We start from the raw sequence: 25511 nt of genomic DNA on the forward strand, positions 1-25511 counted from the left end.
AGCACCAGCGCTCACCCCCAGGGCCTTCTCTTTGGGTCCAGCTGCCCTGACCATCAGGCTCTTCCTTTCTCAGCACCATGGCACCAGAATTGAAGTACTGTTGTGACTGGACACCTCTGGCAGCATGCCGGAGGCCCTGGAAACCCTGAGGCCACCCTCACTGCTGGAGCCAGGAGTCCGATTGCCTGGGGTCAGTGTGGGTCAACAACGAAGGGGCCCAGTGGACACAAGTCATATCTTGGTTTATGTTTTATGTCAAAGAACTTGTGACATTTTCTTCTAAAGGAGACTCACAAATATTTAAATTAAACTAAAGTCCATTGGCAAAGAGTGGTGTGGAGTTGCATTCGTTCATCCAAAACACTCATCTCTGTAGATGATTTCCCCCAGGGTCAGGTTGCCCAGGTGACAAGGAGACAGGCCTGCAGGCTACTCAGGACCTGGGACAAACGCATCGACTCCAGGGCACTGATGGCAGCAGGGGAGGCCGGGGTCTGGGGAAGAGGCAGTGCAGAGAGCCAGGCCTTCTTCAGAGGTGCAGGCCTGGCCGCTCGGGTCACCACACTGGGGAGCAGAGAGGGCAGTCGCCATGACCCCAGCTCAAGAAGGCCGCCTCAGGAACAGGCAGACGGCAGCGGGGGATGTAGGGGCCACCCAGGGGCCCTGACAAAAGCACTGACAAGGCCTGTGGGGCTGAGGTGGTGTCAGGAGACCCCCTCTGGCCACTTGGTCTGCCTGGTCAGCGGTGCCTGAGTGATTCCTCGGAACACCACTGCAGCTGCATTTCAAGACAGAACGAACCTGGAGAGAGGCTGGGCTTTGGGCTGAGATTGCCTATCCTGGGAGCCTGCTGGGTCCAGGGCTCTGTACCCAGACCGGGTACTGCACACACGGTCGCCTGCATACTCCAGCTCAGGAAGTTCAGATCAGAGCGTGGAGTTCTCTCCTGGAAACCCATCTGCTTATCCCACCTCTGTCACAGCCCAGCTCCAACTGCAGAGGGCAGAGTGACAGGGACCCTCTCACTCTCGCCTCGGCCCAGCAACCATCTCTGGGCCCTTGTGACTGTCCTTTCCAACTGCTGCTGACCAACTGCTGCAGCACCTGTCCACAGCCTCTTGCCAGGTAAGGTCTAGCAGTGACCTAACCTCTGCACCCCAGTGACCAGTGGTCCTCTCCCAGCAGCCTCTGACCCTGCAGGTCAGGTGGTCACTGGCTTCTACCTATGGCCTTTTCCTGCCTGCAACCTGTCTGGGCTTTGAATTTCCTCTTCACTTTTCTGGAATGTTCTTCCCTCAGGCCTCTGCAGGGCTACCCTCCCCACACGTCCCCTGCCACCTCACTGGCTGGGCCCACTTTCCCGACTATCCTGACATCGGCAGAGCTTTCTCCTTGCAGCGGCCCCAGATGCTGGGGCACCTGTTTGGTGAAGGTGGGTGAGAGAGGAAAGGCAAGGTGAGCAGGGAACCCACTCTCACTGCCCAGGCTAGTGTGGCCCCTCAGGAGCCACCGAGCTCTGATATAGGGTGTCTGACCATGGACAGGATTTTTTTTTTGGTGGGGGAGGGTACCAGGGGCTGAATCAAGGGGTGCTTAACCATTGAGCCAAATCTCTAGAATTTAAAAAATCTTTTATTTGGAGGCAAGGGTCACTGAATTGCCCAGATTGGCCTTGAACTTGTAATCCTCCTGCCTCAGCTCCCAAGCTGCTGGGATTATAGGTGAGTACCACCTTGGCCGGCTCAGTGGTACTCACACTATTGTTTTATAAATTGTGGAATTATCTGAACATTTCAGAGTATTTAAAGTAGAGACAAAGAATCATCCATATAAAGCAAAATATTACCATCTGGCATCAGAGAAATTCCTGAATTCCTTAGGGGCTATTGGCAGGGGCAGGGCCTGTGGTGACCAGGCAGGGAGGGTCTTCCCTCCTCCTAAAGGGAAAGGCACATTCTGGTCTTCTCGTGGGCATGGGCTCCTTTGTCATTAGCAGACCCATTTGCTTACGTGGAAGGAAGAACTGTCACCTGGACATTCCTTGGCACACACACATTGCTTGTTGAAAAGGGTAGGGCGGGGCTTCCTCCCCTTGTCCTCCCGTGGTGAGTTCCCAGGAGGGGGACAGTTTTGCCAGGAGATGACAGCTGAGCAGGGCAGGTAGGATGGATGGCCCTTCCCTAGTGCTAGATTCAGCCTGTGGAGACAGACAGGGCAGAGATAAGTGTCCTTGGCCTCTTGCTGGCCAGCAGTCCCTTGATGGTCATTCAGGTCTTCAGACAATGAGCAAAGCCTGGGCCAAAGGAGAGTACAGAGGATGAGGGTGGCTGGAGGGACACCAGTCCCTGTCCCAGAGGCAAGGCCTGTGGTGCAGATGCCTCTGGGCAGTCCCAGGACAGGCAATCAGAAGGCATAGCCCTTATGCATCTGCATGGAGCAGTTTCCAAATACACAGGGGACAGGGAGCAGACCCCTGCCTGCTGGGGCTGTGTTGCAGGAACAAAGCCCAGGGCAAAAGAGGCACCCCCACTCCAGCAAGAGGTGAGCACAGTCCGTGGGAAGAGCAAAGACCCCGTGTCAGGCAGGAAGGACAGTGGAAGATGCAGAGGTCCTAGTGGAGGGCTCTTGGCCATAAGCATGGCTGCTTCTGCACTGCAATGGGAGGGCCTAAGGAGTCCTGAGCAAGGAATGGGATTTACTCTGGGGGCCCTCAGGGATGTTGTGATGTGGGAAACCCTGAGGGTCTGGGCCGTGTTATGGGTCCCTTCAGCGACGTGGGGTCTTTCTAGGTTTTCATTGCTCCAGTCTCTCCTGACTCTTTCTGCATCCTTGTACGTTTTAGAAAGTTCAGGAAGAGTTTACTAAAAGCTCTCTTACATCCTGTTCTCTCATTTCCCCGTAGCTCCGAATTAATCCAATTTGGGATTGTCGAAGCATTTGTTTTGCAAACTGCTGCCAGAATCCCAGTCCTCCTTTATTGATCTGTCAATCTTTCTTAATGGCTTAGGATTTTTCAAAACGCAGAGGTTAACAAGATGGACCACAGAATTCTCTAGTTTTGACTGTTTCCGTGATTTTGTTAAGAGGGTCGCCTGGCAGTCCCCATCAACTGCAGGCGGCCGGCGTGTGGCCCTGGTTCCTCTCCCAAGGCGGGTGGCAACCGGCCGGGTCCCAGACCTCTGGGACGAACATCAGCCGCCACTCGCCGGCACCTGCACCTGCAGCGCCCCGGCGCCGGGCGGCAGCTCCACCCAGCGCTCTGCACACTGCTCGCTCGGGTCCGGGCCGGGGGCGGGGGACGCGGCGGAGCTGAAGGGCCACGGTGCGCGGGGAGGAAGGCCGGGTTAGGCAGTGCGGGGCGGGGAGAGGGCGCGGCTGGCGGAGGGTCAGCCCGGCGGCGCGAGGGGGCGGGGGGCGGAGGCCGGGGCCCCCGGGGCCGGTGGCTGCCCCTCAGCCGCCCGCGTGGGTCCGGCGCGCCGCCTCGCCGGCAAACAGCAGACCAACGCGAGGCCCCGCCCGCCCGCGCGCCGCCGCGTGTCCCCGCCCGCTCGGTCGGTCGGAGCGCGGCTGGCGGCGCGGCGGCGGCTCGGCACGGCGGCGGCCGGGCGCAGGCGGGCGGTCGCAGCAGCGGACGGCGCCGAGGCCGCCCCAGGCGCGGGGCTCGCGGCGGCGGAGCGCGCCGGACTCGTCGGGGCCCGCGGCCGCCCGCGCCTTTCAATGGGCAGCTCGCACTTGCTCAACAAGGGCCTGCCTCTCGGTAAGGCCGCGCGCGCGCATTTCCGGCCGCGGGCGGGGGCGGGGCGGGCCGGGCCGGGCGCGCGCGGACGCCGGCTTTGTGTGCGAGTGCGCGTGCGCGCCGGCGGGGGCGGGCCTAGCGGCGTGCGCACGCGCGCCTACTGCGTGCGAGTGCGAGTGCGCGTGCGCACCCCGTCCCCGCCCGCCGCGGCCGGCGCGGGTGACAAAGGGGCCCGCGGGCCGCACAGGCCACCGCCACCCCGCAGATCCGCCCCGCGCGGTGGCTCCGGAAGCGGGGCGCGAGCGCGGAGCCGAGCCTGGCGCGGGGGCGCCGCGAGCACCGCGGGGCGGCAGGGCCTGCGGCCTCGCTCGAGTTCGTCTGCAGAAATCGCGGGATCCCGAGGCCCGCCGCGGGCGCGCAGCCTCCCCATGCCGCGGCGGCCCCAGCTCTGGTCTCCCGGGCCACTCCGCAGTGCTGGTAGGAGCGGCAGCGCGGCGTCCGCAGAGCCGGGCCGGTCGCGGGCTGGGCGGTCCCCGGCGGGCGCGCGCCGCCGCGCCAGGCCCGGGGCCAGGAGGCTCCCCGCCACTCGTTAGCGCAGAGTCGCCTTCTAGGGAGGAAGCAGGTGCCCTGCATGGTCAGGAAGGTGAGCCCGGTCGGCGCTGGCCCCGCAGGGGCCCTCGCGCTGATGTTTACTTTCCAAGTCCCGTCTCTTCCTCCTCTGTGCTCTCAAAGCACGTGTTTGTCAGAAACAGGAGGTTAAGGGATGCCCATCCGAGGTGGGGCTGTGGTCAGGGCCTCAGGCCCACTGCTCACCACCGTCTGCTCCTGAGTGGGGTCCTCGTGGGGCAGAGTTCTCCTGAGAGGAGTGGACACCGCCAGCAGGAGTACTGGCCCAGGCCCGCCCCCGACCAGTGTGTGTGGCCTCCCAGTTGTCTGCGACCCCATCTGCAACGTGGGGTAGCCCTGAACTCTGTAACTGTGTGCGATTGTTATTTAGGATGACAGCTGTGGTTTTGGGGCCACCCTTTCCCTGATCTGGAAGTCTGTCGGAGATAGCCTTGCCGTGGATGTCGGCTGCTCCAGTGTGACATGGACCAGGTCCTGTGGATTTCTGCTGAGACCTCAGGGCCCTGTCGGAGCTGTCATCCACAGGCTTGCAGTGGGTCTCAGCTGGGGTGCCTCTCTGGAACAAGCTTGTCTTGGCTGGTCTGCTGTGCAGTCATCTTTTCTCCCTTTTCTGTAGTTTAATCCCCTTTAAGCATGTGTTGTACCTCTGGGGTGCTCTGCAAAGCTTTGGGAAGAATGTGCACTGGGCTTCATCTGGTCACCTGGCTGTCCCCATCCTCTGTCCACCTGCCCAGCCTCCTCTAGGAATGGCTCACGGCCAGACCTGTGATCTTGCCCCGTTCGGCCATAGCAGGTGGCTCTTGGTTCCTGATTGCTGTGAGGAGGCTGTGTGGTTGGGATGGCCCTGTCTGGCCCTTGGAGCAGGCTCTCTCCCTTCTAGCCACTTTTTCTTTTTAGCTTGAGGACAGCATTGGGGCCAAGGAGGTTTGGCTAGAGTTCATGGACTGAGGGCCTGGTGTCAGGGCTGGGACCCCTTCTGTCTTTGCTGGGGTTGGTGCTGCCAGTCTTTGGACGGTATGGCAGACTGTCATTTGGCACAGGGTTAGTGAGTCCACTGGAGGAGTGCAGATGGCAGGTGACCCCCTCATCACACATGGGCCCCAGGCTACTGCTCCCTCAGCTTTCTGAGGTGGGACCCTTGGCCTCCTGCCCCCTTCACCTAGCTAGCAGTTCTGGCTTTTCTCTGCTGTTGGTTACCTGCCCTTTGGGCTTCAGGTGTGGCACACCTGAAGGTCGGCGGTGTGGAGCCAAGGCCTCACTGTTCTGGGAGGCACTGAGTGCTGTGGAAACCCCTGTGTGGGTCAAGCCGTGCATACCATGACCTGTGTCCCCATGGTTCCTTGGCATAGAGTGCCCAGCTGGTGGTTGTATGTCCCAAGGCCTTTGTCTCTTGGTGACATCTTTTGCAGACACTTGTCATATCCACCCAGCTGGGGGTGGGAGACAGGACTTGGCTTGTGTAGTGCCAGGCAGGGAGGGGACCAAGGTCCAGAACTCTGCTCTGTAGGGAAGTCTGGCTCCCAGCCCCAGGTGGCCAGGACATGAGGGGAACAGCAGCTTATGGGCACCTGGTTTTGATTTCAGCCTTGTTACCTGGGAGAAGTCTGCCAGCATCAACTTGGTGTTTTATGGTCACTGGGCTGGTACTGGCATTTGTAGATGAGAGCTCTGTGAGGTGGATGTGTCTGGCCTGGGTTCTCCCATGTCCCTGCAGTCACACTCTTGTCTCTTGGGTGGGGGCAACCCACGGGGTGCTCTCCACATTATGTACGGTCTCTTTCAGGCACGCAGCTTGTGTCGAGAGACAAAATGCTCATTTCTTCCTTACAAAACCAGAAATCTCTTGGGTGGCCAGTCTTCAAACTGAACATGTAGCCAAGACTGAGTTCTGTGAGGTCGTTCCTCTGGGTTCCAAATGACCCCCTTCTGCTGCTGGTGGTGACATGGCCAGCTCTTGAGGACAGTATAGGAGCTTGAAGACCTGGAGGGACTGGAACTCAGCCCTGCCCCCTGATGTCCCAGGCCTGGGATGGCTTCTGGGAGTACCCAGCGGGTTTGGGCTGGTTTGGGTAGGCTGGGAGTCCCACTTCTGCTCACAGGGAGTTGTGGATGGTGGGGACCCAGGCCCTTTCTGCACTCCTCTCCAGGTTCCTGCTGTGGCACTCGGTGCCTCTTTCCACTGTCTGGTGGTGCTGCTGGTCTCCAGTGTGCATCTTGGTAGGGCCTGTGACCTCTGTGTTCTCCTGCAGCATGTGTGATTTAGAAGACTGGGACTTCATGTCACTCGGGACTGCCGATGCCGTGAGTGTGGCTCTCCGTCTGCTGCCCGGGAGCAGGCAGGGTCCTTGGTCACAGCCCAGGGTGTCTGTACCAAACATGCACACACATGCAGGAGGGTGTGTGAGGTCCCCCGGCAGCCCTGGACACAGTTTGTGGGCAAGCCCCTGCCTTTTCTCACCACTTTCACCCTGTGCCTTCCCTGAAGCGGGTGCGTGCCGCGGGGCCCGTGGAGCTCTGCCCAACGCCTTCAGCCTCACCTGTCCTCTAGAGGCCTGTGTGACCCCATACCCTCTGCCAGCCTCTCCATGGTGCCTGCACCCCTCAGGGGCCCCCTTCCCACAGGGCTCAGCTCCTCCCCCCAGGCAGCAGACAGCTCCATCCTGGTTGTGCTTAGCACTCACCCACCAGCCTCCACTGTGCAAAAGGCCAGGCTCTAGGCCTTGGGTCCCGGGCAACCAAAGTAGATGTCTCAGTGATGCCCAGATGACTCTGGTGGAGGGACAGCCAGCTGGGGAAGATGTCTCAGTGATGCCCAGATGACTGGTGGAGGGACAGCCAGCTGGGGAAGAGCCTGGACTGTTTGGGGTGAGTTCTGGGCAGTTGAGTCTGGGTCCTCTTCAGGGCTGTGAGGGCCAGTATATGCCCACCAGGTTCCCCAAGGCCTGTATTGGGGGCACTGTCCATCCTGTGGATGGATGACTCGAGCAGGGCGCTTGGTACTGGGGCCTCTTGGAGTCCCCAAGGGCATCGGTGCATGACAGGGGCCCGTGTCATCCAGTAGCCCCCGAACCTGTTACCTTCCAAAACCTGGGGACTGCTGTCCCTTGCCTTGCCCACTTTAAAATAAAAATGTAATTTTAGAACAGTTCTGAATTTACAGAAGAAAATCACACAGATGGTGCTGAGAGTTTCCACATGCCCACCCACCCTGCGGATCTGTGCCCCCACGTTCCCATCCTGCTTCCACAGGACATGTGTGTTGGAGGGAGTGGCCTGTGTGGAGGTGCTGGCTCAGGGCCCTGCTGCAGGGGTCTCCCCAGGGTGCAGTGTCCTGCTCCACCCTCCATGCAGTGCAGCCCCTTTCTGCCTTGAGGTGTTTGGCTCAATGCCTGCCAGTGTGTGTAGGCATCCTTGGTGGACACACCCTGGCTGGGCCGCTCAGCCCTGGGGTCCCGCCTCTCCGCCTATGTGCAGCACAGGGGAGTCCAGGCGCTCTGCGGCCACACCTGTGCCCTTTCCAGCTTGGCTGTGTGGGTGCAGGGCCTTGCCAGAGCAGTTCAGGGGCCAGTGACAGGAGGACCCAGGAGGGCAGGGGCCTGTATACTTGGAGCCTGGTACCTTCAAGGCCCCTTTGCATGCACAGCTCCTGCTGTGACGAGTGGAGCCCCCTGTGTGCATCTGGTCCTGCCTGCCACGTGCTGCTGCCCTCGGGTGCCATGAGGCTGCCTCAAGCCATGTCTGCTGGTGCTGATGGCTGGGAGCACTTGCTCCCTGGCTGGTGAGGGGACCAAGTGGCTGCCCCGGGAGGTGTCCCAGACTGTCCAGAGAGGGCTCCCAAGGGCTGAGCCCTGGGTGGGGGCTGCTGGGATGGCCTGCCCACTGGGCTTCTGTGAGGGCCAGGCTGTCCTTATAGTGTCCTGTCCCCAGTTTTTCCCCAGTTCACCTCAGAGCAGCCTCTGTAGATGAACTGAGCCGCGGCCACTTCCTGCTGGGTGAGCTGGGGAGGTGGTGGCCTGGCTCATTTGGAGCTCTGGGCTGGGGGGCCTGTCTGACTGTGGGGACAGAGTGGGTGGGCACTGACTGGGGCCACCCTCCCTCTACATGCTCATGTCCTCGTTTTAAGGCATAACACCACTCCCTGGGGCTCTGTCTGGCTTAATTCCAGAGACAGGTGGAGGGTGGGGTTTTGCCTGTGGATGTGGCTGGCATTGCTTGAGGAGGGCACTTCGGGGCTGGTGTTGCATGTGGGAAGACCACCCAGCCCTGTTGCTCACCTCAGGTGCCCGATCTCCCTGGGCCACGTCCTAGCCTGCTGCTAGCTCCTAGCTAGCCAGAAGTGCTCGCTGCTGCTGCTCCCAGCCTGCTGTTGCAGGTGCATCTTGGGCCAGGTATCAGTAGATAAGCAGGAAACATGAGGGATGGACCATGGATCCTGGCTAGGGTTCCCAAGAAGGAGCTGTGCACCCCTGACCTCAGAGCATTGGGGTAGCTGGGGAGGCCAGCTCCTGGGTGTCCTGCTGCATCAGGCTCCAGAACTCAGACTAACTGGGCAGGATGGCCCAGGATGGGGCAGCTCCATGGCAGGTGCTGAGACCTGTCCTGAGGAGAAGGACACTCTCCAGGGTCTCTTGCCCCATGGCCTGTTTTCTGGGTATGAACCCATGAACAGGAATAAGGGTGCTGCCTACTAAGTGTACACTCTGAACTTACGGCAGCCATGGGGGGACAAGTGGATACAGGCCTTGTGATGCAGGGAGCTCCTTGTAGGTGGCAGCTTGTGAGGGCTCTGGTGGACCTGGTGATACTCGGGAGCTCTTTGTAGGTGGCAGTTCATTGTCAGGGCTCTGGGTGGGCCTGGTGACACTCAGGGAGCTTGGTAGGTGGCAGCTCATTGGCGAGGCTGTAGGGCCGTCACCAAGGCTCCTGATAGGTCAGGTGGCATGTCCAACCTTGCATTCCTCTCAGAGCAACTGCTGTTAACAAGTATCGACAAGTCTTGGCAGATACTGAGCAGTACTGGCGAGCACTGGCCAATGTTGGTCAGCACTGATTTGTTCTATATTGATGGTATTGACAGGTGTTGACCGTATTGACGTTCAGGGACGAGTGCTGGCCAGGCCAGCGGAAGCAGGCAGTGTGGACCAGGTGGGAGGCTGGCTGGCCTGGCCCATCCCTTCTCCCCACAGTGTCACTCCAGCGCCCTCTGCTGGGGAGAGCCTGGGGAGCCCTGTGTCAGGAACCTGTCATAGACTGGAGCTGTGGTTCTGGGCCACGTTGCCGCCCTGTTTGGTGGCCCTGCGTGATGGGCAATGAGCTGTGCACATGTTCTAGAAGTTGGTGGCAACCGGAGCCAGTGATGGAGTGTCAGTGTGTGTGCGTGGAGCCACAAAGGGAACGAGGGCAGGCTGAACTGGGCTCAGGTCCTGGAGTTCTGGCCACGCATGGCCCCTTCTTGTCAGCTGTCAGGTGCGGCCTGACAGGTGGTCTTGTCCCTCACTTGGTGTTGAGGGGGTGGTGAGGTGGGTTCCTGTCAGTCTGATGTCTTGTCAGACTTGGGTGTCAGCCCCATGTGGCAACCTCATGCCAAGAGCAGGATCAGGTGCTGGGTGGCTTAGTGGCAGATTCTGGGGTCTGGGCCGTTTGTGCTCAGGACAGGTCTTGGCCCCACTGGCCAGGCATGATGGAGTACTTGGCCCACACCACAGCTCCCTCCAGGCCCTGGCTCTAGCCAGGCAGGAAGAGCCGAGGGCTTTGGGAGCCGAGGGAGTGTTGGCTGGTGGCTGGGCTGCTTTGGGCAGGGGCAGCAGGACTCAGGGGGGTAGGGCAGGACACTGCAGAGCCAGCACCTGGCAGCCCTCTCCCCTGGGGAACCTTGTAGGAAGAGCGATGTTCCAGCCTCACAGAGGCACAGGAATTGTCCACATAAGGTAGAAGCAACTAGTAGGCTCCTTTCTGCAGTTTCCTTGCCCCACACCCAGCGTCAAGCACACGCCCACCCGTGCCTCAGCTTCCTGATGTTTGGATGCTGCTGGCATCTGGGCAGGACTGGAGGCCTGTGGGGTGGCCACAGCCCAGAGCTATTCTCGTGTGTGTAGGTGGCTTTGGGGGCTTACCTTGGGCCTGGGACCTGAATTCAGAGTGAGCATCTGTGCTTCAGGTAGGTTGGCCAGCAGCCTTGGCTGTGGCTGCACCTGGGCAGGGTTGAGGATGCAGCGTGACGCTTCTCCCTTAACGGTGTCCTGGAGTCTGAGAGTCAGCTGGACCCTCGATGGCATTTTAATGTGTCTCTTGTGTTTGATTTTTAGTAAGACTTTGAGCCCGACGCAGGCCTCAGTGGTGCCGTGGAGCAGCGGCCCGAGAGCTTTGGTTGGAGACAATAAGACGTGGGATGAGGCTCCGTGACAGGACGCGGTTCTGCCTGGGGATTCTGAAGACAAAAGCTTTGGACAGTCGAATTCATGGTCGCGGAAATCCTGCCTAAATTAAGCAATGTCAGGTTGGTAGGGGCTCCTGGAGTCTGAGAGTGGCCTTCTCTGAAGGTGCAGAGGAGCTTGTGGCCCACGCTCTGGTGTGACGGCGGTGCCCGGCAGCGTGCGGGCCCGGCTGGCTGAGGTCCCCGCCTGCAGCACTCGCCGTCGGGCGAGGGCAGGGGGCCTCGGGAGGGCTGCTTCCTGTGCGTCCGCAGGTGTCCTCTGGCTGGGGTTTGCTTCTGTGCAGAGGAGCCTCAGAGAGGCTCTGAGCCGGGTGCCAGGTTCTGCTGCAGTGGAGGACAGCGGGTCCTTGGGGCCGCGCAGGGTCTTGATGGGTCCTGAAACCCTAGACTACCAGCCCAGTGGGGGCAGCGGGGCTGACTCCTGCTTTGGTTCTCGGGCGGGAACTCGGGAGTCAGTGCACATCTGGGCTGTGCTCCTGGGACCTCCCCGCATGGGCTGGGCTCTTCTCACACCCTGGCCCTCCTGGGCTGGGCTGTGCTCCTGGGACCTCCCCGCATGGGCTGGGCTCTTCTCACACCCTGGCCCTCCTGGGCTGGGCTGCGTGTGGCAGCTCTTGTGGAGGCACCACAGGCACACTGGGCTGGGTGGTACTTGGCTCTTGCCCACCCCTCACCTGGGTCAGCCCTGCTAGCACTGGGTGTCCTCCCTGTGGGAAGCCGTTCACAGGGTGAGGGAGGTGTCCCAGGCCCCTCCTCCTCGCCCGCTGCAGAGCAGGGCCCACCGCCCTGGGAATGTGCTGGGTGGCCTTAGAGCTCGCGAGCACGCGGGCTTTCACTCCCTGTTCCTCACAGAGGTTAGAGCTGAAATGCGGTGCTCGCAGCTCCTTGCAGGTAGCGATGACGTTACCTGCTAAAATAAGGAACGCTTCAAGTCCAAGGCGAAGAGAAGAGTGGCCTCCTTGGCACGTGTGCCTACAGCATGGCTGGGTGTGGTGGCACCGTGGGAGGGCGCTGGTGCAGAGGGAGCCAGAGGTGAAGGAGTTTGCCTGCAGACCCCGCCTCGGGCTGTGACCCGCGCAGGTCTCAGCACCTCTAGTACGTAGGAGATGGCAACGTGGGCACCCTCTTCTCCAAGGGAGGGGCTGGAGCCCCTGAAGCCCAGGACTGGGGCATGTGCCGCAGTGCCCCTCCCAAGCAGGGCAGCTCAGTTCTCAGCCAGGTCACTGGCTCTGGGATACTCAGTGAGCCCTGTGCAGGGTCCAGCAGGTGCCAGCTGCAGGCCTGCTGCACAGGGCACAGCTGTCCACAGGGAGGCATTGCCTTTATGTGCTGTGGATTCTGAGGTGCTCCTTCCTTCGAGGCCACCCGAGGCTCAGGGCAGCCTCACCTGCAGGCAGCTGGATGGGGCTGGAGCCAGGGCGCTGTGCATCCTCAGGACTGGTGCCAGCTGCAGCTGGCGGCTGCTCCTCCTGGGCAGGTCTTGGTGAGGCTGTAGGCTTGGGCAGGACTGGCTGTTCCCTCCCTGTGCTTTTCTGCTGCAGGGCAGCACTTGGGCTGTGTGCTTACTGCACCTTTGAAACCCGTTCCCCTCCTTGGCCTTGGATGCGGTCTAGAAGTTAGCTTTTAAAGATTCCTTTTCGTCTTTTTGGTACTGGTAACTGAACCCAGGACCTTGGCCACACTAGGCAGGTCTTCTAAGCCTACCCCAGCCCTAATCTCTTGGTCGTCCTGTTCTGGGAGGGTAAGGGGTCTGAGCATTTTTTTGTCTGTTTCTTTTGGTCTGGTTTGTGGTACTAGAGATTGAACCAGGAGTGCTTAACCACTGAGCCACGTCCCTAACCCTTTTCAAAATACTCTATTTAGAGACAGGGTCTTACAGAATTTCTTAGGGCCTCGCTGATTTGCTGAGGCTGGCTCTGAACTCACCATCTTCTTGCCTCAGCCTCCTGAGCTGCTGGACCACAGGCGTGGCCACTGCATCCACCTGAGTGTGCCTGTACCCTTCTCTGTCAGTGTACTACAGATGTACAACGGGAAGTGAGGTGGCAGGCATGGGACCCTGGCTCACATCCCCTGCCGACCCCCAGGAAGTTCTGGGCAGCCACACAAGTGGCTCTAAGCAGAGAATAAATGATTAACGGGCATCTCCCCGAAGCCCACTGCTTGTGGCTGCTCGCTCCAGGGCAAGAGGTGACCCCACAGTGCAGAGCACAGGCCCAAAGCCCCCACTTCCCCACAGCCCAGAGTCTGCAAGGGTCTCTGAGGCCCTGCGTCCTGGAGGGTGAGGACGACTGTGCTGGACGGTGTCCCCTGGCCTCAGTGATCTTACAGGGACTGGTCTGCCTTTCCTGTCTTCAGGAGCCCCGTCTGCATGGCAGTTTGCAGTCGGCTTCTTGGCTGCGCTCTCGTTGGCTCTGTGGTGTGGCTGCAGGTTTGACTGGGCTGCATTGCTGCAGGACTCTGAGTGGTCTGTCCTGTCTTGCAGGCGTCCGACCCCCGATCATGAATGGGCCCATGCACCCTCGGCCCCTGGTGGCGCTCCTGGATGGCCGGGACTGCACGGTGGAGATGCCCATCCTGAAGGACGTGGCCACGGTGGCCTTCTGTGATGCACAGTCCACGCAGGAGATTCATGAAAAGGTAGCGCTGTGCGTCCCTGCCTCGCGGTTGACCCACCGTCATGGGGTAAGGGGCTGAGGGCAGGGGTGGGGCCCAGAGTGTGGGCTGCCCCCGGCCATGTCCTGGGCCAGCACGTCACCCCGACGACTGTTGGTCTGAGTGCATTTGGATGTGAGTGGCCCCTGTCCTTGTCCCTAGCCCCATCAGAAAGTAGAGACAGAGTTGACTCTGGCCTCTTGATCGACTTTCCCCATGAACAGTTCTCTCCCAGAAAGCAGAACGGTGTCGGCTGGAGGTGCTGGAAGAAGCAATTGTGCCAGAGAGGCCATCAGCAGCTGCTTCCAGTGGACACCAGTGGGCCTCAGCCTTGCCCACGGGTCCTCCTGGTGCACGTGATCAAGTGGTCAGCAACCGTTGAGCAACTCATGGCTGTTCACCCAGATCCACGGGGTCTCTGCAATGTGAAGCCTGTTAATCTGGTTTCTGCTCAGTGCCTCAGAACGGCCCTTCCCACAGAAGACAGCTGCAGAAGCCTCTGAAAGCTGGCAGGGCAGGGTCACAGTCCGCAGGCGTGGGGGCCTCTGCTCTTCCGAAAGGAGCAGCCGAGCTCTCTGGGGCCTGGCCCCACAGCCTGAGCAGGCGCTTTGCAGGGTCTCCTGCTGACGGCACCACTGCCCTCTCCAGAGGGAGACGGGCAGGCGGCAGGCGGTAGGCGGTTTCTGCAGGCTGCTTGGGATCACTGTCCAGTGCTGCGACAGCCAGGTGACCACGGAGGGGAGACAGGAAGAGCACAGTGCAGCAGGAGCAGAGGTGCCCGCCACCAGGAGCCTGGCTGGCTGTGGTCACCTGCTCCCGCCACAGCCACAGAGAAAGGCAGCTCTGGAGAAGGCAGCGCCGCCATGGGGGAGAGCGCGAGAGGACGTGCCGGGAAGGCGAGGTCCTGGCAGAGTCTCTGCCCAGGCCCTGGTGCAAGCGCTGGAGAGGTGCGAGCACAGGGCGCGCCATCCAGCAGACCGCAGGAGAAGGGGAGGCCAGTGCTGCGAGTGCAGAGTGAGGCCGGGCCTCTGCCCGTGGGGCGGGTCTGCAGAGTGAGCACTGGGGCCTCTGCTCAGGCGAGTGAGGCCTGGGGCCTTTGCTCTGGAGGCCACTTGGTGGCTCCCTACAAGCTGAACACACACTTAGAACTTAGATCCCCATGGACTGGTGAAGGTGCAGCCCCAGCCGGGAGCCCAGGCGCCCTTCAGAGGCGGGTGTCCACAGACTGGTGCACCCAAACTACAGAGTCCCACTCAGCACAGGAAGGAGCGAAGGACTGGCTGGTGAGCAGGTTGGATGGTCTCAGTCTTAGCAGCAGAGTGCTGGGGAACGTCACTTGGAGGGTTCCACATGGCAGCCGTCCCTTCAGGGACACCTTGTGGGGGTGGGAGCAGATGCCCGAGGAGCCGGCAGTTGCAGGACTTGGCTCAGGCACATGGCGCCTGCATGGTACAGGGAAGCATGGGCAGAGGAGCTTGTGCCTAAAGTAGCGACCTGGAGTGGACGGGTCCTCAAGATCGCGAGCAGTACTGGAACAGCTGCCCTGAGTGTGGGCTCTGGGACGGCAGATGCTTTCCCAACTGTAACACCCCAGACTTCAGCGCGGTAACAGTCGGTGCCGATAAACAAGCAGACAGAAGCCCTAGTGTGGTGGGGGCAGGGGGCTCGGGGCTCGGCAAGCAGCAGACTCACTGCCCACCTGTGGCAGCCCCCTTGGGAGTGGCAGGGGCCCTGCTGTAGGCCGAGCCTGCCAGAGCTACCAGCAGACCCTGCCTAGGGACAGAGCTCACTACGGGAACGGGAGAGAGCGGGGACTGCGAGTCAGCCTTCTCAGAGGTCAGAAGTGGCACCTGACTGAAAAACAAGACCAGAGGACAGAGCATCCAGGAGCGGGAAAGAGCTGGGAATTTAAAATGTGCACGAGAAAGTCTGTGATAGCAGCTCGATGCTGCTGAGGAGGCCTCAGGAAAGACGGAGTCGCGAAGGAGGGGCGCCAGGAGCGCCAAGCAAGGCGAGGACACCCCCTTCCCTGGTCGGCACTCAGTCCTGAAGAAGGACGTCACTTCCCAAGGGTGCTTGCTGCTGGTGTGGCCAAGTGATAGTTCAACAAGGGAGGGGTCAGTGGAAGTTCATGTGCAGATTCTCCTTCTTTCTGCTGCCTGGAAACCAGATGTGATGGCTTGAGCCTGGATAGCCACCTTGGACCACAAGAGGGAAGCCAGGTGCTGGGAGTGACGGAGCAACAAGACAGGAGCCTGAGGCCCAAACGACTGTGCAGACGTCACGGGACCCATGGGCCACCTGCCCCAAGCTTTGACCCTGGAAATGAGTCCCATTTTCTGTCACTTTTTTGGAACAGCACTGTACTCAACAGCTAGTTGGAGTGATCATCTAAATGTCTCAGAGCAGAGACCATGTTGTCAAAGCCAGACACAGTGAAGAAATGCTTCCAGAGCTCAGGAGAGACATGTCCTGCCACAAGCCCAGGAGGAACACTGCGACGCCCCTGAGACGCTGCAGTGGGCTGCACAGCTTCTGAGGGCAAAGAACTTCTAGCCAGGATCACACGTCCGACCTAACTGCTGAGCAGCCAGGCAGAAGGGAGGCCTGGGGTGCTGGTGTCTGCTGCTCCAGGGGCAGTGGGGTCCCAGAGGGCCTTGTCAGGTCGAGGTTCTGGGGACACATGGGAAATAAAATAATGCCAGGTGCAGCAGAAGCACAGAAGCGCGCAGCGGCGCACACAGGCTGCAGCCCTGAGCCGCAGGGCCCAGCGCAGTCAGGCCAGGGCCAGGCAGACGCCAGACGGTGGAGGCCTTGTGGGGCACAGGGATCTTGGGCGTCCTCCCAGGGTGCGTCCAGGCCATAAGACCCAGTGCCAGCACCCCTGGGTGGACAGTGCTGTCTGGTGTGTGAGCAAAGTGCTGGGGAGCTGCTGGGGGCAGGCGAGGAGGCATCCAGTGCAGCACCTCAAGTGGCCTGTGTACAGGGGCCAGTGGCAGTCCAGAGTGCTGCGGGAAGTGGACAGGGCCCTTCTCACAGCCAGGTGGGCAGTGTGCTCAGTGGCAGGGTCTGCAGGCTGTGTGGAGGCGGCTGTTGCCAGCGGGGCAGTGCAGGGTCCTGTGCAGGTGGGCCTCCTGGCGTGCCGGGGTGCTCGCTGCCAGCCGGCAGAGTCTGCCCGCCGCAGCCGCTCGGGCGGGTCTGGCACTCGGGCTGCGCCTGGCTGTGTTGGGAGCCTCTGGAATCCAGGTGAGGTGCTGAGGGCAGGTGGCAGTGCCAGGTGGGAGGGCCACAGGGCACACAGCACGCCGGCCCTGGAGAGGGAGGTGTGAGGTGCGGTGGCCCTGCACACTCACGGCCGTTACCCTGACTTGAGGTGGTGCCCAGTGAGCCCCCTCAGAACCTGCTGTCACCAGAGCGTCCAGGGGTCCGTGTTCAGCCAGGTGACAGCTGGTCCTTGGGCGTTGAGCAGGCGCCAGGCCTGCAGTTTCCTCCGCAAACCTAGATCTCGTGTCGTCCCCGTCCTGGCCATGTGGATGCTGAGCAGATGGGTTGGGTCCCTGGCCTGGCAGCCCAGCTGGGGGAGGGATGAGTGAGTGGATGCTGGCACCACGTGGCTCCTGGGAGGCCTGACCTGCAGGGACAGACTGTGCACCCACCACCTGCAGACTCTCCAGAGGGTCTATGCAGCGCCCAGGGCAGAGCAGCCACTTTGCAGCCACTAAAGGGAACATGAGGGTTGGAAGGGAGGTAGTGCCCTGGGCTGTGGACTGCTGGTCAGCACCCACTCACAGCAAAGCCCCTTCCCCAGGAGGTTCTCGTCCTGAACTGAGCCCAGGCCTGCCTGGTGTGTGTGGTGGTGAGTCCACCCAGGGAGCCAGCTGGCTATGCTGTTGGTGTGCAACGGGCAGTGCTCAGAACCTCAGGGACTGCAACAGACACTGGTCTCTGTTTCTAAGAACATGACTCAGGAGATAAAGCATGCTGGTGCCTAGCTTCCTGTTCTGTGACTGCAAACATACTCAGTGCAAAAAAAGGACAACATGAAAGAAATTTAGGGAATCAATCATAAATGGGCAAAGGATGCCCAACATGACGTGACCGTGGTAGAAGGTGCCAGCCTGCACTTTGAGCTCTGGAACTCCGGCACTGATGGGGAGAGCCACTGGCCCCTCCACGGTGCCTGGCAGCAGTGCTCAGAGGGGCTTGTGTCTGCTGACCACAGAAGAGTCATTGCTGGAGGCTGCCCAAGGCCCCACAGTGGGGCTGTGGGGTGTGTCTCACAGTCTTCCTGTTGCAACTCCTGTGGTCGTTAAAAATGTTTTTTGAAGACTTTCCTGCCAGGTTAACTGGACAGATGAAAAAAGCTGCACACCTGTCTGGCCTGTCCATGACCAGGGGACCCACATGCATCCAGCTGGCCAGGCCAGACGTAGGCTCTCACCTGGTGCCACACCTGCCCCTACTCTGGGATCCTCCGGTCTCTACCCCACTATGGTGTGCACAGCCTGGCTGCAGCCTCACCTGCTGCTGCTCTGTGGAACTGGTTGTCCCCCATGGTCACCCCTCTGGTCCTGCTGCACAGGCACAGGGGCCTTCTGACCCCCACCGCTTCTTGCCCTGTCTGTACACACTAGGTCCAGGGTCCATGCCCTGTGGGGTCCGCTCACCATGTCACTGCCGCCTGCCCCCAGGGAGTGCAGGCCTGGCAGGAGCGGCTTCCTTGTGAGCAGGACGCCCTGGGCGGGCTATGCAAGGTGCGGGGGCGTGGCCATGAGTGAGTGGCCCCCAGGGCGTGGCCTGCCCCCCCCCCCGCCCCCACCGTCGGGCACAGACCCATGTTGGGTTGCTGCTGGGGACGGTGTCCTGCATCCTGCTGGGCAGCTCGGCACCAGCAGCCGCGGCCACTCAGCACTGTCCTCCCCGCTCCGGGCAGGTGCTGAATGAGGCAGTGGGCGCCCTGATGTACCACACCATCACGCTGACCAGAGAAGACCTGGAGAAGTTCAAAGCCCTGCGAATCATCGTGCGGATTGGCAGCGGTTTCGACAACATCGACATCAAGTCAGCCGGGGACCTCGGTAGGCCACTGCTCTCGCTGGTGGGGCCCAAGGTGTGCCCAGTGTGCCCGCGGATCAGGGCCGTGCCGGGCATGGCTCACTCCTGTGCTGGCAGCCACCAGCAGAGGCTGCTCTTTCTGTCACCTTTTCTCTGCTTCCCCGGCCCAGGGTGCAGCTCCACAGTCCGTGGCCTGCATGGCCTGCGACCAGGCTGCTGACCCCCTGCTCTAGGGCTCTGCCTTGAGGGTGGCAGGGTGATGATGGCAAGTTGGGCAGCCTGCTGACCCTCACAGGCCCCGATCTCAGCTGGTCTGCCCTCCAGGACTAGCAGGCAGTGTCCTGTCTGAGCCTGCCAGGCGGCGGTTGAGGGCCCGGCTGCCATCTCCCCGCCACTGGGCCTGGCCACATTCAGCATCTCCAGGTCTGACTGCTGGGGGCCACGGGTCAGCAAGCTGGAGACGTGGGTGCTTAGCAGGAAGTAGGCGCACCTGGCTGGGGGGCAGTGGGAGGGCAGGCCGGGTGGAGGATAAAGCCCAGGCTCCTCCGTTCCTGGGCCCCACGCCTCACCACAGCTGGGCACCTGGTCGCCCAGAGCGGAAGCCCCGTCTGCTCACTCCGCTTTTTTGCATCATCTTGGCTGTGGGGAGCAGGCGAGGGGCATGGGGGTGGACAGGGGCTGAGGGAGTCACTAAGACCTGGGGCCAGGGCCTGCTTATCCTGGAGAGCCCAGGGAAGCAGCCAGCAGTGATTCCTGTGGATGCTGGCTGGTGGGGTGGACACTGCCCCCATGTGGCCAGGCCAGCAGGTTGAGTGGCTGGGAAGAAGTCTGGTGTTGGCCATCTTGTCTTCTGCTCTGCCACCTGTACCCTCAGGTCCTCAGACCATCAGGAGGGGTCAAGGCAGCCTCTCCGTTCTTGCTGACCGGTCACCAGTGTGTGCTGCCAGGCTGTGGCACAGTGTGAAGGGTACTCGGTGGAGACGACTCAGGCCCCTTGTGCCTGGGGCTGGTCAGTCACTGCCAGCGGTTCAGTGTGGCACACTCCCTGACCTTCCAGGTGGCCACAGGGACAGGTCCCCTGGAATTTTGCTGGTGGACTGTGACATTAAGCATCCATCCTGTGCCAGTAATCTGGTACCTGTCCTGGGAGGCCAGCCCGTGCTGGGGTGACGCGTGTGTCCTGTCCCCACAGGCATTGCTGTCTGCAATGTGCCCGCAGCTTCTGTGGAGGAGACTGCGGACTCCACCATGTGCCACATCCTGAACCTGTACCGGCGGACCACCTGGCTGCACCAGGCGCTGCGGGAAGGCACGCGAGTCCAGAGTGTCGAGCAGATCCGCGAGGTGGCCTCCGGAGCCGCGAGGATCCGTGGGGAGACCTTAGGCATCATTGGACTAGGTGCGTTGGCCACGGGGCTTGGCACGCACAGCCGGTGCGCCTGCTGGCCTGCCCCTCACGTGCTCAGAAGACGAGGCCCTGGCTCACGCTCTGCTGCAGGGCTGGTCCTCACCTTGACGGGACTCCAGGGCACCAGGCCACGCGCCTCAGGCACAGCGGCACACAGACACACATGGACGTCCCACCCAGGTGTCACGTGGGCAGGACACAGGGTGTGCATACGGACTCGGCCGTCTGGTGAGGCCCAGGCAGTCCTGGGCCCTTCCTGTTGCCCTGTGGGGAGGCGTCCTGACTCCCTCCTGTGCTCCCGTTTGCTCGCTCGCTCTGCTGTGTAGCCGCTGGGCCCCTGCTGACCTGCAGCTGCTCTGTCTTGGTGCCTATCTCCCTGGTGGTCCGTGTGCATGGTGCGGGGCTCACTTGGGCTTGGGGGGTGTTGGCAGGTGGGTCTGGGTGGTGGGCTGGCAGCCTTCCTAGTGTTCTCAGGGTGTCTCCAGTGACAGCAAGCCAGGGAAAGCAGGGAGCTGGCTGTGTCCCGGCCCCTCCCACAGCCCAGGCCACTGCCCTCCCCGGGTCTCCTGCACCAGGGTGATCTGCCCTGCCTCCTCAGGACGTCCAGTGGCCCGTCCTCCAGCTCAGGCTTCCCGGGGCGCAGCGGCTCCTCTGCTGCCGCAGCCCTCACTGGCACAGCGCTCACTGCAGGCCTGTGCCCTGCTGGCCCAGACAGGTCCAGCTTCCTCTGCCACGGGCCCTTCTCTGAGGCCCTGTCCCTGCATCTGCTGCCCCTCTCTGCACACGGTGCTCAGGCTGCTTGGCGTGGACGTGCAGCGTTGGTGTAGTCGCCTGGTTGCCACAGTTCATCCTGGTGTTAGCGTTTTTATTTTCAGCACTGGGTTGGAACTTGGGGCCTGGTGTGCTGGGCAGACACTCCGCTGAGCCACACCCCAGCCTATTTGGCGTTTGGTGCTGTTGTAATGGCGTGTCGTCTCCCCACGGTGGTTGGCATTGAGAGACACGTGTGGTGCTCGTGCACAGGCGGCCAGCTCGCGGGTCTCTGCATACAGCTGGCGGTCTGCAGGCCAGGGCAGGGCGCCTCTCCTCTCCACGCTTCCTGCCTGTGCTGCTCAGCTCGGGTGGAGGGAGCACCTGCAGCTGGTCTGGGAGGCGCCTGTGGCTGGCCTGCTGCATGGGTCTGCCCGGCTCTCCGTGGACACGAGGCCGTGTGGGCTCCTCGGGCCTGGCTGTCTGCGGGGTGCACACGCCCTTCCTGCCAGGCCTGTGGATGTGCAGTGAGGTTCTGGCCGGCCACCTCCTGCCCCCTGGCTGGCTGTGGCTGCTTCTGAGGGTCTTTCTTTTTACTGAAAGCCACATGTCCTCCACGTGTGGTGTAGAGGTTTACTGTGGAGTGCAGACCTCCATGAACAGCAGCGACTAGAGTAAATAGCTCTAGGCTCAGGACAGCGGCCACCTCGGGACCCAGGTGAGGGCCGGCTCCTCTGGTGCCCGCCCAGGGCTTGAGAGTGTTCCACAGTAGCTCTGTCAGGTGACAGGGCCCGTCTGCCTCCTGCACAGCCTCCGCTCTCCGTGCGGGGAGCACGGTCCACAGCCCGTCCACTGCGTCCTCAGCAGCAGCTCTGGCTGCCATGGGCCTCGTGGCCTCTCGCTGCCTGCCTTCTGCGACCTAGAACAGCAGGTTGGCTGTGCGCCCTGCAGAGCCCCCACCTTGGTCAACACCCCTCAGTTGGCTTCCTGGGAGACCCGCTGCCCACAGAGCACCTGGGCAGCCCTTCGACCCTGGGTTCCGCACCGCCTGGTGCTCTGCCCTGCTGCCTGCTCTGCTTTCCCTGTACAGCTGCACCCACTTCCCACCTTGAGCTCTGGACAGTCACAGCCTCATGTGGTCAAGGGAGAACACATGCTGTGAGCCCCACACCATGGCCTGCAGCGTGAGCCTCCCTTGCCAGTGGTGTGCGTGCCTCAGATGGCCGGGGTGGAGGCCGCTGTGGAGGCCCCTGGGCATCTCCTGGGCTGGCAGGTCCCTCTCCTGTGCCATTGGTGGGTGACTGGAATTGAGACTCCCAGCAGCCTTTGATGAGTGGGCTCAGTGGTGGACAGGGGAGGAGCTGAGTGGACAGGCATGAGTAGGCCAGCAGGTTGGGCACCAGCTGCATCTAGCTGGTGCCTCCCTGCCCGCTGACCTTGGTGGGTCAGCCTACGGATCAGCCTCTGCTCCGGGTTGGGGTCCTGAAGCCCCGCCTCACGCGGTCTCCACCCTGCCAGGTCGCGTGGGGCAGGCAGTGGCGCTGCGGGCCAAGGCCTTCGGCTTCAGCGTGCTCTTCTACGACCCGTACCTGTCGGACGGCATGGAGCGGGCCCTGGGGCTGCAGCGCGTGAGCACCCTGCAGGACCTGCTGTTCCACAGCGACTGCGTGACGCTGCACTGCGGCCTCAACGAGCACAACCACCACCTCATCAACGACTTCACCGTCAAGCAGGTGGGCGTGCGGGGCCGGCCGGGGCTTGAGGGCGCGGCTGGCGCAGGCTCGCTGCTCCCCATGGGGTGTGGGCCGCTGCCACCTGGCGCAGACTCCTGATCCACGCAGAGGAGCCAGCCGCCTGCCACCTGGACGCCTCACTGTCAGGCTGTGGCAGGTGGCCCTGCTCAGAGCCGGGCCTGAGGCCAAGGGCAGGAGTGGGCCGAGAAGAAGCCGTTTTCACTCGGGTGGCACCGACCACCCTGGCCAGGCAGAGCCACTGGGATGAAGTGGGATCATGAGGCGCACCTGCCATGAAGCGGGGCAGCCAGCTGGGAGGCAGCCGTGCAGTCTGTCCTCCTGGGCTTCGGGCTCACAGGGGGGACCGGAGCCCCGCTTGTGGGCCTGCTGTAGGAGGAAGCCGCCTTGGCCATCTGCTGCCTCCAGAGGCCTGGAGCTGAGGCATGCGCTCCGGCTGGGGCCCGTTGCATGGCCGCCTGCTCTCTGCTCCAGTCTCTGATCCGCTGCCCCCTGCCCAAGCCCCCGGGCAGGTGGCAGGCGGGTTTGCTCCTGGATGAGCCCTGGGGCACAGGCACTCCTGCTGACCACCCGCCTGCTGTCTGTCTTCTCAGATGAGACAAGGGGCCTTCCTGGTCAACACAGCCCGCGGTGGGCTGGTGGACGAGAAGGCGCTGGCCCAGGCCCTGAAGGAGGGGCGCATCCGCGGCGCGGCGCTGGACGTGCATGAGTCAGAGCCCTTCAGGTCTGTGCCTGCATTGGGCCTCCTGCCCCCTGGGGCCTCCACTGGGGCGTCGGGAGGCCTGCTGCCTCTGTGTAGTGAGGACAGGAGTCCTGGGTTCCCGGCCTGCCTCAGGCCACCAGTGGCTTCCACAGCCCTGGCCTCAGGCAGCCAGGGGTCAGGGGAACCGTACTTGGCAGTGTCCAGCCTCAGCCCCACTCTGGGTTGACCTCCTGGGCCAGCTGGGCCTCAGCAGCCACCAGTGCTGTGAGCCAGGTGGGCTTGGGCTATGCCACGTGCACAGGGTCCAGGGCCACCTGTGCTTCCCAGCAGCAGGAAGCGCCTCTGGGGCCAGCGGGCCAGCCCTGGTTGGATGTCCGACACTGAGGAGCCACAGTGGGGATGCGGTACCGAGGCTGCAGGGCAGGGTGTCAGGAGCCCTGGGGCGGGGCCCTGCCCCGGGCCTGGCCACTGCCCTGCCCTCCAGGTGCTCAGCCTGTGCTCACACTGACCTGTGACCTGCCACCCTCAGTTTCAGCCAGGGCCCCTTGAAGGACGCGCCCAACCTCATCTGCACGCCCCACGCTGCGTGGTACAGCGAGCAGGCGTCCATCGAGATGCGCGAGGAGGCAGCCCGGGAGATCCGGAGAGCCATCACAGGTGGGGCACACCTCTGCCCGGAGGTGGCACGCTTGTGCCCCTGGTGCTTCTGGGGGCGGAAGTCGGGGCCGGGGCCAGGCCCACTCCCCACTGAACCACAGGACCCTCAGTGCCCAGACAGAGGACTGAGGGAGGACGGGCCCTGGGTGCTGCGGCTGGGGGCCTGGGGGCACCGTGCTCCGTGCCCAGGCTGTGCCAGTGTCCTGCAGGGCCAGCACTTTAAACCTGGGCACTGCTGTCCTCCTGTTGTACCACCAGGCCGGATCCCCGACAGCCTGAAAAACTGCGTCAACAAGGACCACCTGACGGCCGCCACGCACTGGGCCAGCATGGACCCCGCCGTGGTGCACCCCGAGCTCAACGGGGCTGCCTACAGGTGAGCGCGGGCTGTGGCCTGGGCCCGGCCTGCCCCAGGCCCCCGTGAGAACCAAGCCTTGGAGGGGGCACCGGGGGCAGCCCCAGGCCTGCTGGACGCCAGAGCCCTACAGAGGCTGCCCGTGGAGCAGAGGAGGACCTGCAGGGGCTGGGGGACAGGCTGCCGCGGCGAGGGCACCCACAGGACCCCGGGGCCGTGCTGCTGTGGGGAGCCCCTCGCCCCTGCGTGCAGCCAGCTCACGGCCACCCTCCTCCCCCAGCAGGTACCCCCCAGGCGTGGTGGGCGTGGCCCCCACAGGCATCCCGGCTGCCGTCGAAGGCATCGTACCCAGCGCCATGTCCCTGTCCCACGGCCTGCCCCCTGTGGCCCACCCCCCCCACGCCCCTTCTCCTGGCCAAACTGTCAAGCCCGAGGCGGATAGAGACCACACGAGTGACCAGTTGTAGCCCGGGGAGCTCTCCAGCCTCGGCGCCTGGGGAGGGCGCGTGCACCCCAGCCCGGAGTGTGCGGAGAGGCGCCTGGGCCCCGCGCCCCAGAGACTGGCCGGCGCGTGCAGGGCGAGGGCAGCGCGGCCCGTACCGCCGTGGTCGTCACGTCCTGTGGGCCGGCTCACTGTCCTGTGTCCTTTGCGTCCTCGTTGAGCAGAAGTTAGTAGTTAATTCTATCATGGATGTTCTTGTCTGTGTACAGTCGTTAGGACATGACGGGGGATTCGTTTGCTTAGCTGTCAACAGAAGCCGCCGCGGGGCCTGCACGTGGCCTGAGCTCCCTGTGCTGGACGCCCGCCGGCACCTCCTCAGGACATGGGTCCTTCCCGCTTCCTTCATGCCGCACAGTGCACTGTTTTTTCTACCTGCTTGTCTTATTTTTAGAATAATTTAGAAAAACAACAGAGGCTGTTTTCCTGATTTTGGCATGAACCCCCTGTTCCAAATGGAGACGGCATCTAGAAGCAGCCCAGCAGGGGGCGCCGAGCTCCCTGCCGCTGACGGTCCTGGCGGGGGCGCTCGCCGCGTCCCGCCCGCGCCGTGCCGTCCTGCTGATGTGGTAGGCTAGCAATATTTTGGTTAAAATCATGTTTGTGACTGTAACCATTTGTATGAATTATTTTAAAGAAATAAAAGTCCCAGAAAGAGCCGGCACGCCTGGGGTCTGTTTTAGTGGCTTCGTCTCCTGGGGACACTGTGGGCCTCTGTCCTGGCTGTCATGGCTCAGGGCCCGACTCGGAGTGTGGAGCAGGCAGCACAGGGAGGCCTGAGGAGTGGCGGTAGGAGAGGGGCCGAGGCCCCGGTGCGTCCGAGCCCACTGCCTGCGGCTGCTCCTGGCTTGGCCGCTGGAGTGCTGTGTGCGTGGGCAATGC

The 25511-nt window shown here is 62.3% G+C and overlaps 1 protein-coding gene across 5 annotated transcripts; it reads left to right on the forward strand.

The window, feature by feature from the left end:
- The first annotated feature begins 3529 nt into the window (after window positions 1-3529).
- On the forward strand, window positions 3530-25288 carry Ctbp1 (C-terminal binding protein 1). Of its 5 annotated transcripts, none has more exons than XM_047567183.1 (10): window positions 3533-3757; window positions 10669-10859; window positions 13282-13436; window positions 18385-18529; window positions 19699-19905; window positions 22183-22397; window positions 23009-23139; window positions 23648-23775; window positions 24034-24151; window positions 24411-25288. In XM_047567183.1, exons 2-10 carry the CDS (start codon window positions 10853-10855, stop codon window positions 24595-24597), a joined length of 1293 nt encoding a protein of 430 aa, XP_047423139.1. In that variant the 5' UTR covers window positions 3533-3757; window positions 10669-10852; the 3' UTR covers window positions 24598-25288. The 5 variants fall into 5 exon arrangements, with proteins under 5 accessions (XP_047423138.1, XP_047423137.1, XP_047423139.1 ...); XM_047567184.1 differs by lacking the exon at window positions 3533-3757 and adding an exon at window positions 3923-4379; XM_047567185.1 differs by lacking the exon at window positions 3533-3757 and adding an exon at window positions 3923-4213.
- Window positions 25289-25511: the final 223 nt, after the last annotated feature.

This window comes from Sciurus carolinensis, chromosome 10, assembly GCF_902686445.1.
Source record: "Sciurus carolinensis chromosome 10, mSciCar1.2, whole genome shotgun sequence".
Taxonomy (NCBI): domain Eukaryota; kingdom Metazoa; phylum Chordata; class Mammalia; order Rodentia; family Sciuridae; genus Sciurus; species Sciurus carolinensis.

Excerpts from the sequence above, each read along its gene's own strand:
- Ctbp1 (XM_047567181.1), top strand. The coding sequence starts at position 3,718 with ATGGGCAGCTCGCACTTGCTCAACAAGGGCCTGCCTCTCG. Across the intron at positions 19,906-22,182 it reads CTTAGGCATCATTGGACTAG|GTCGCGTGGGGCAGGCAGTG; the intron begins GTGCGTTGGCCA and ends CCACCCTGCCAG. Across the intron at positions 23,776-24,033 it reads GATCCGGAGAGCCATCACAG|GCCGGATCCCCGACAGCCTG; the intron begins GTGGGGCACACC and ends TTGTACCACCAG.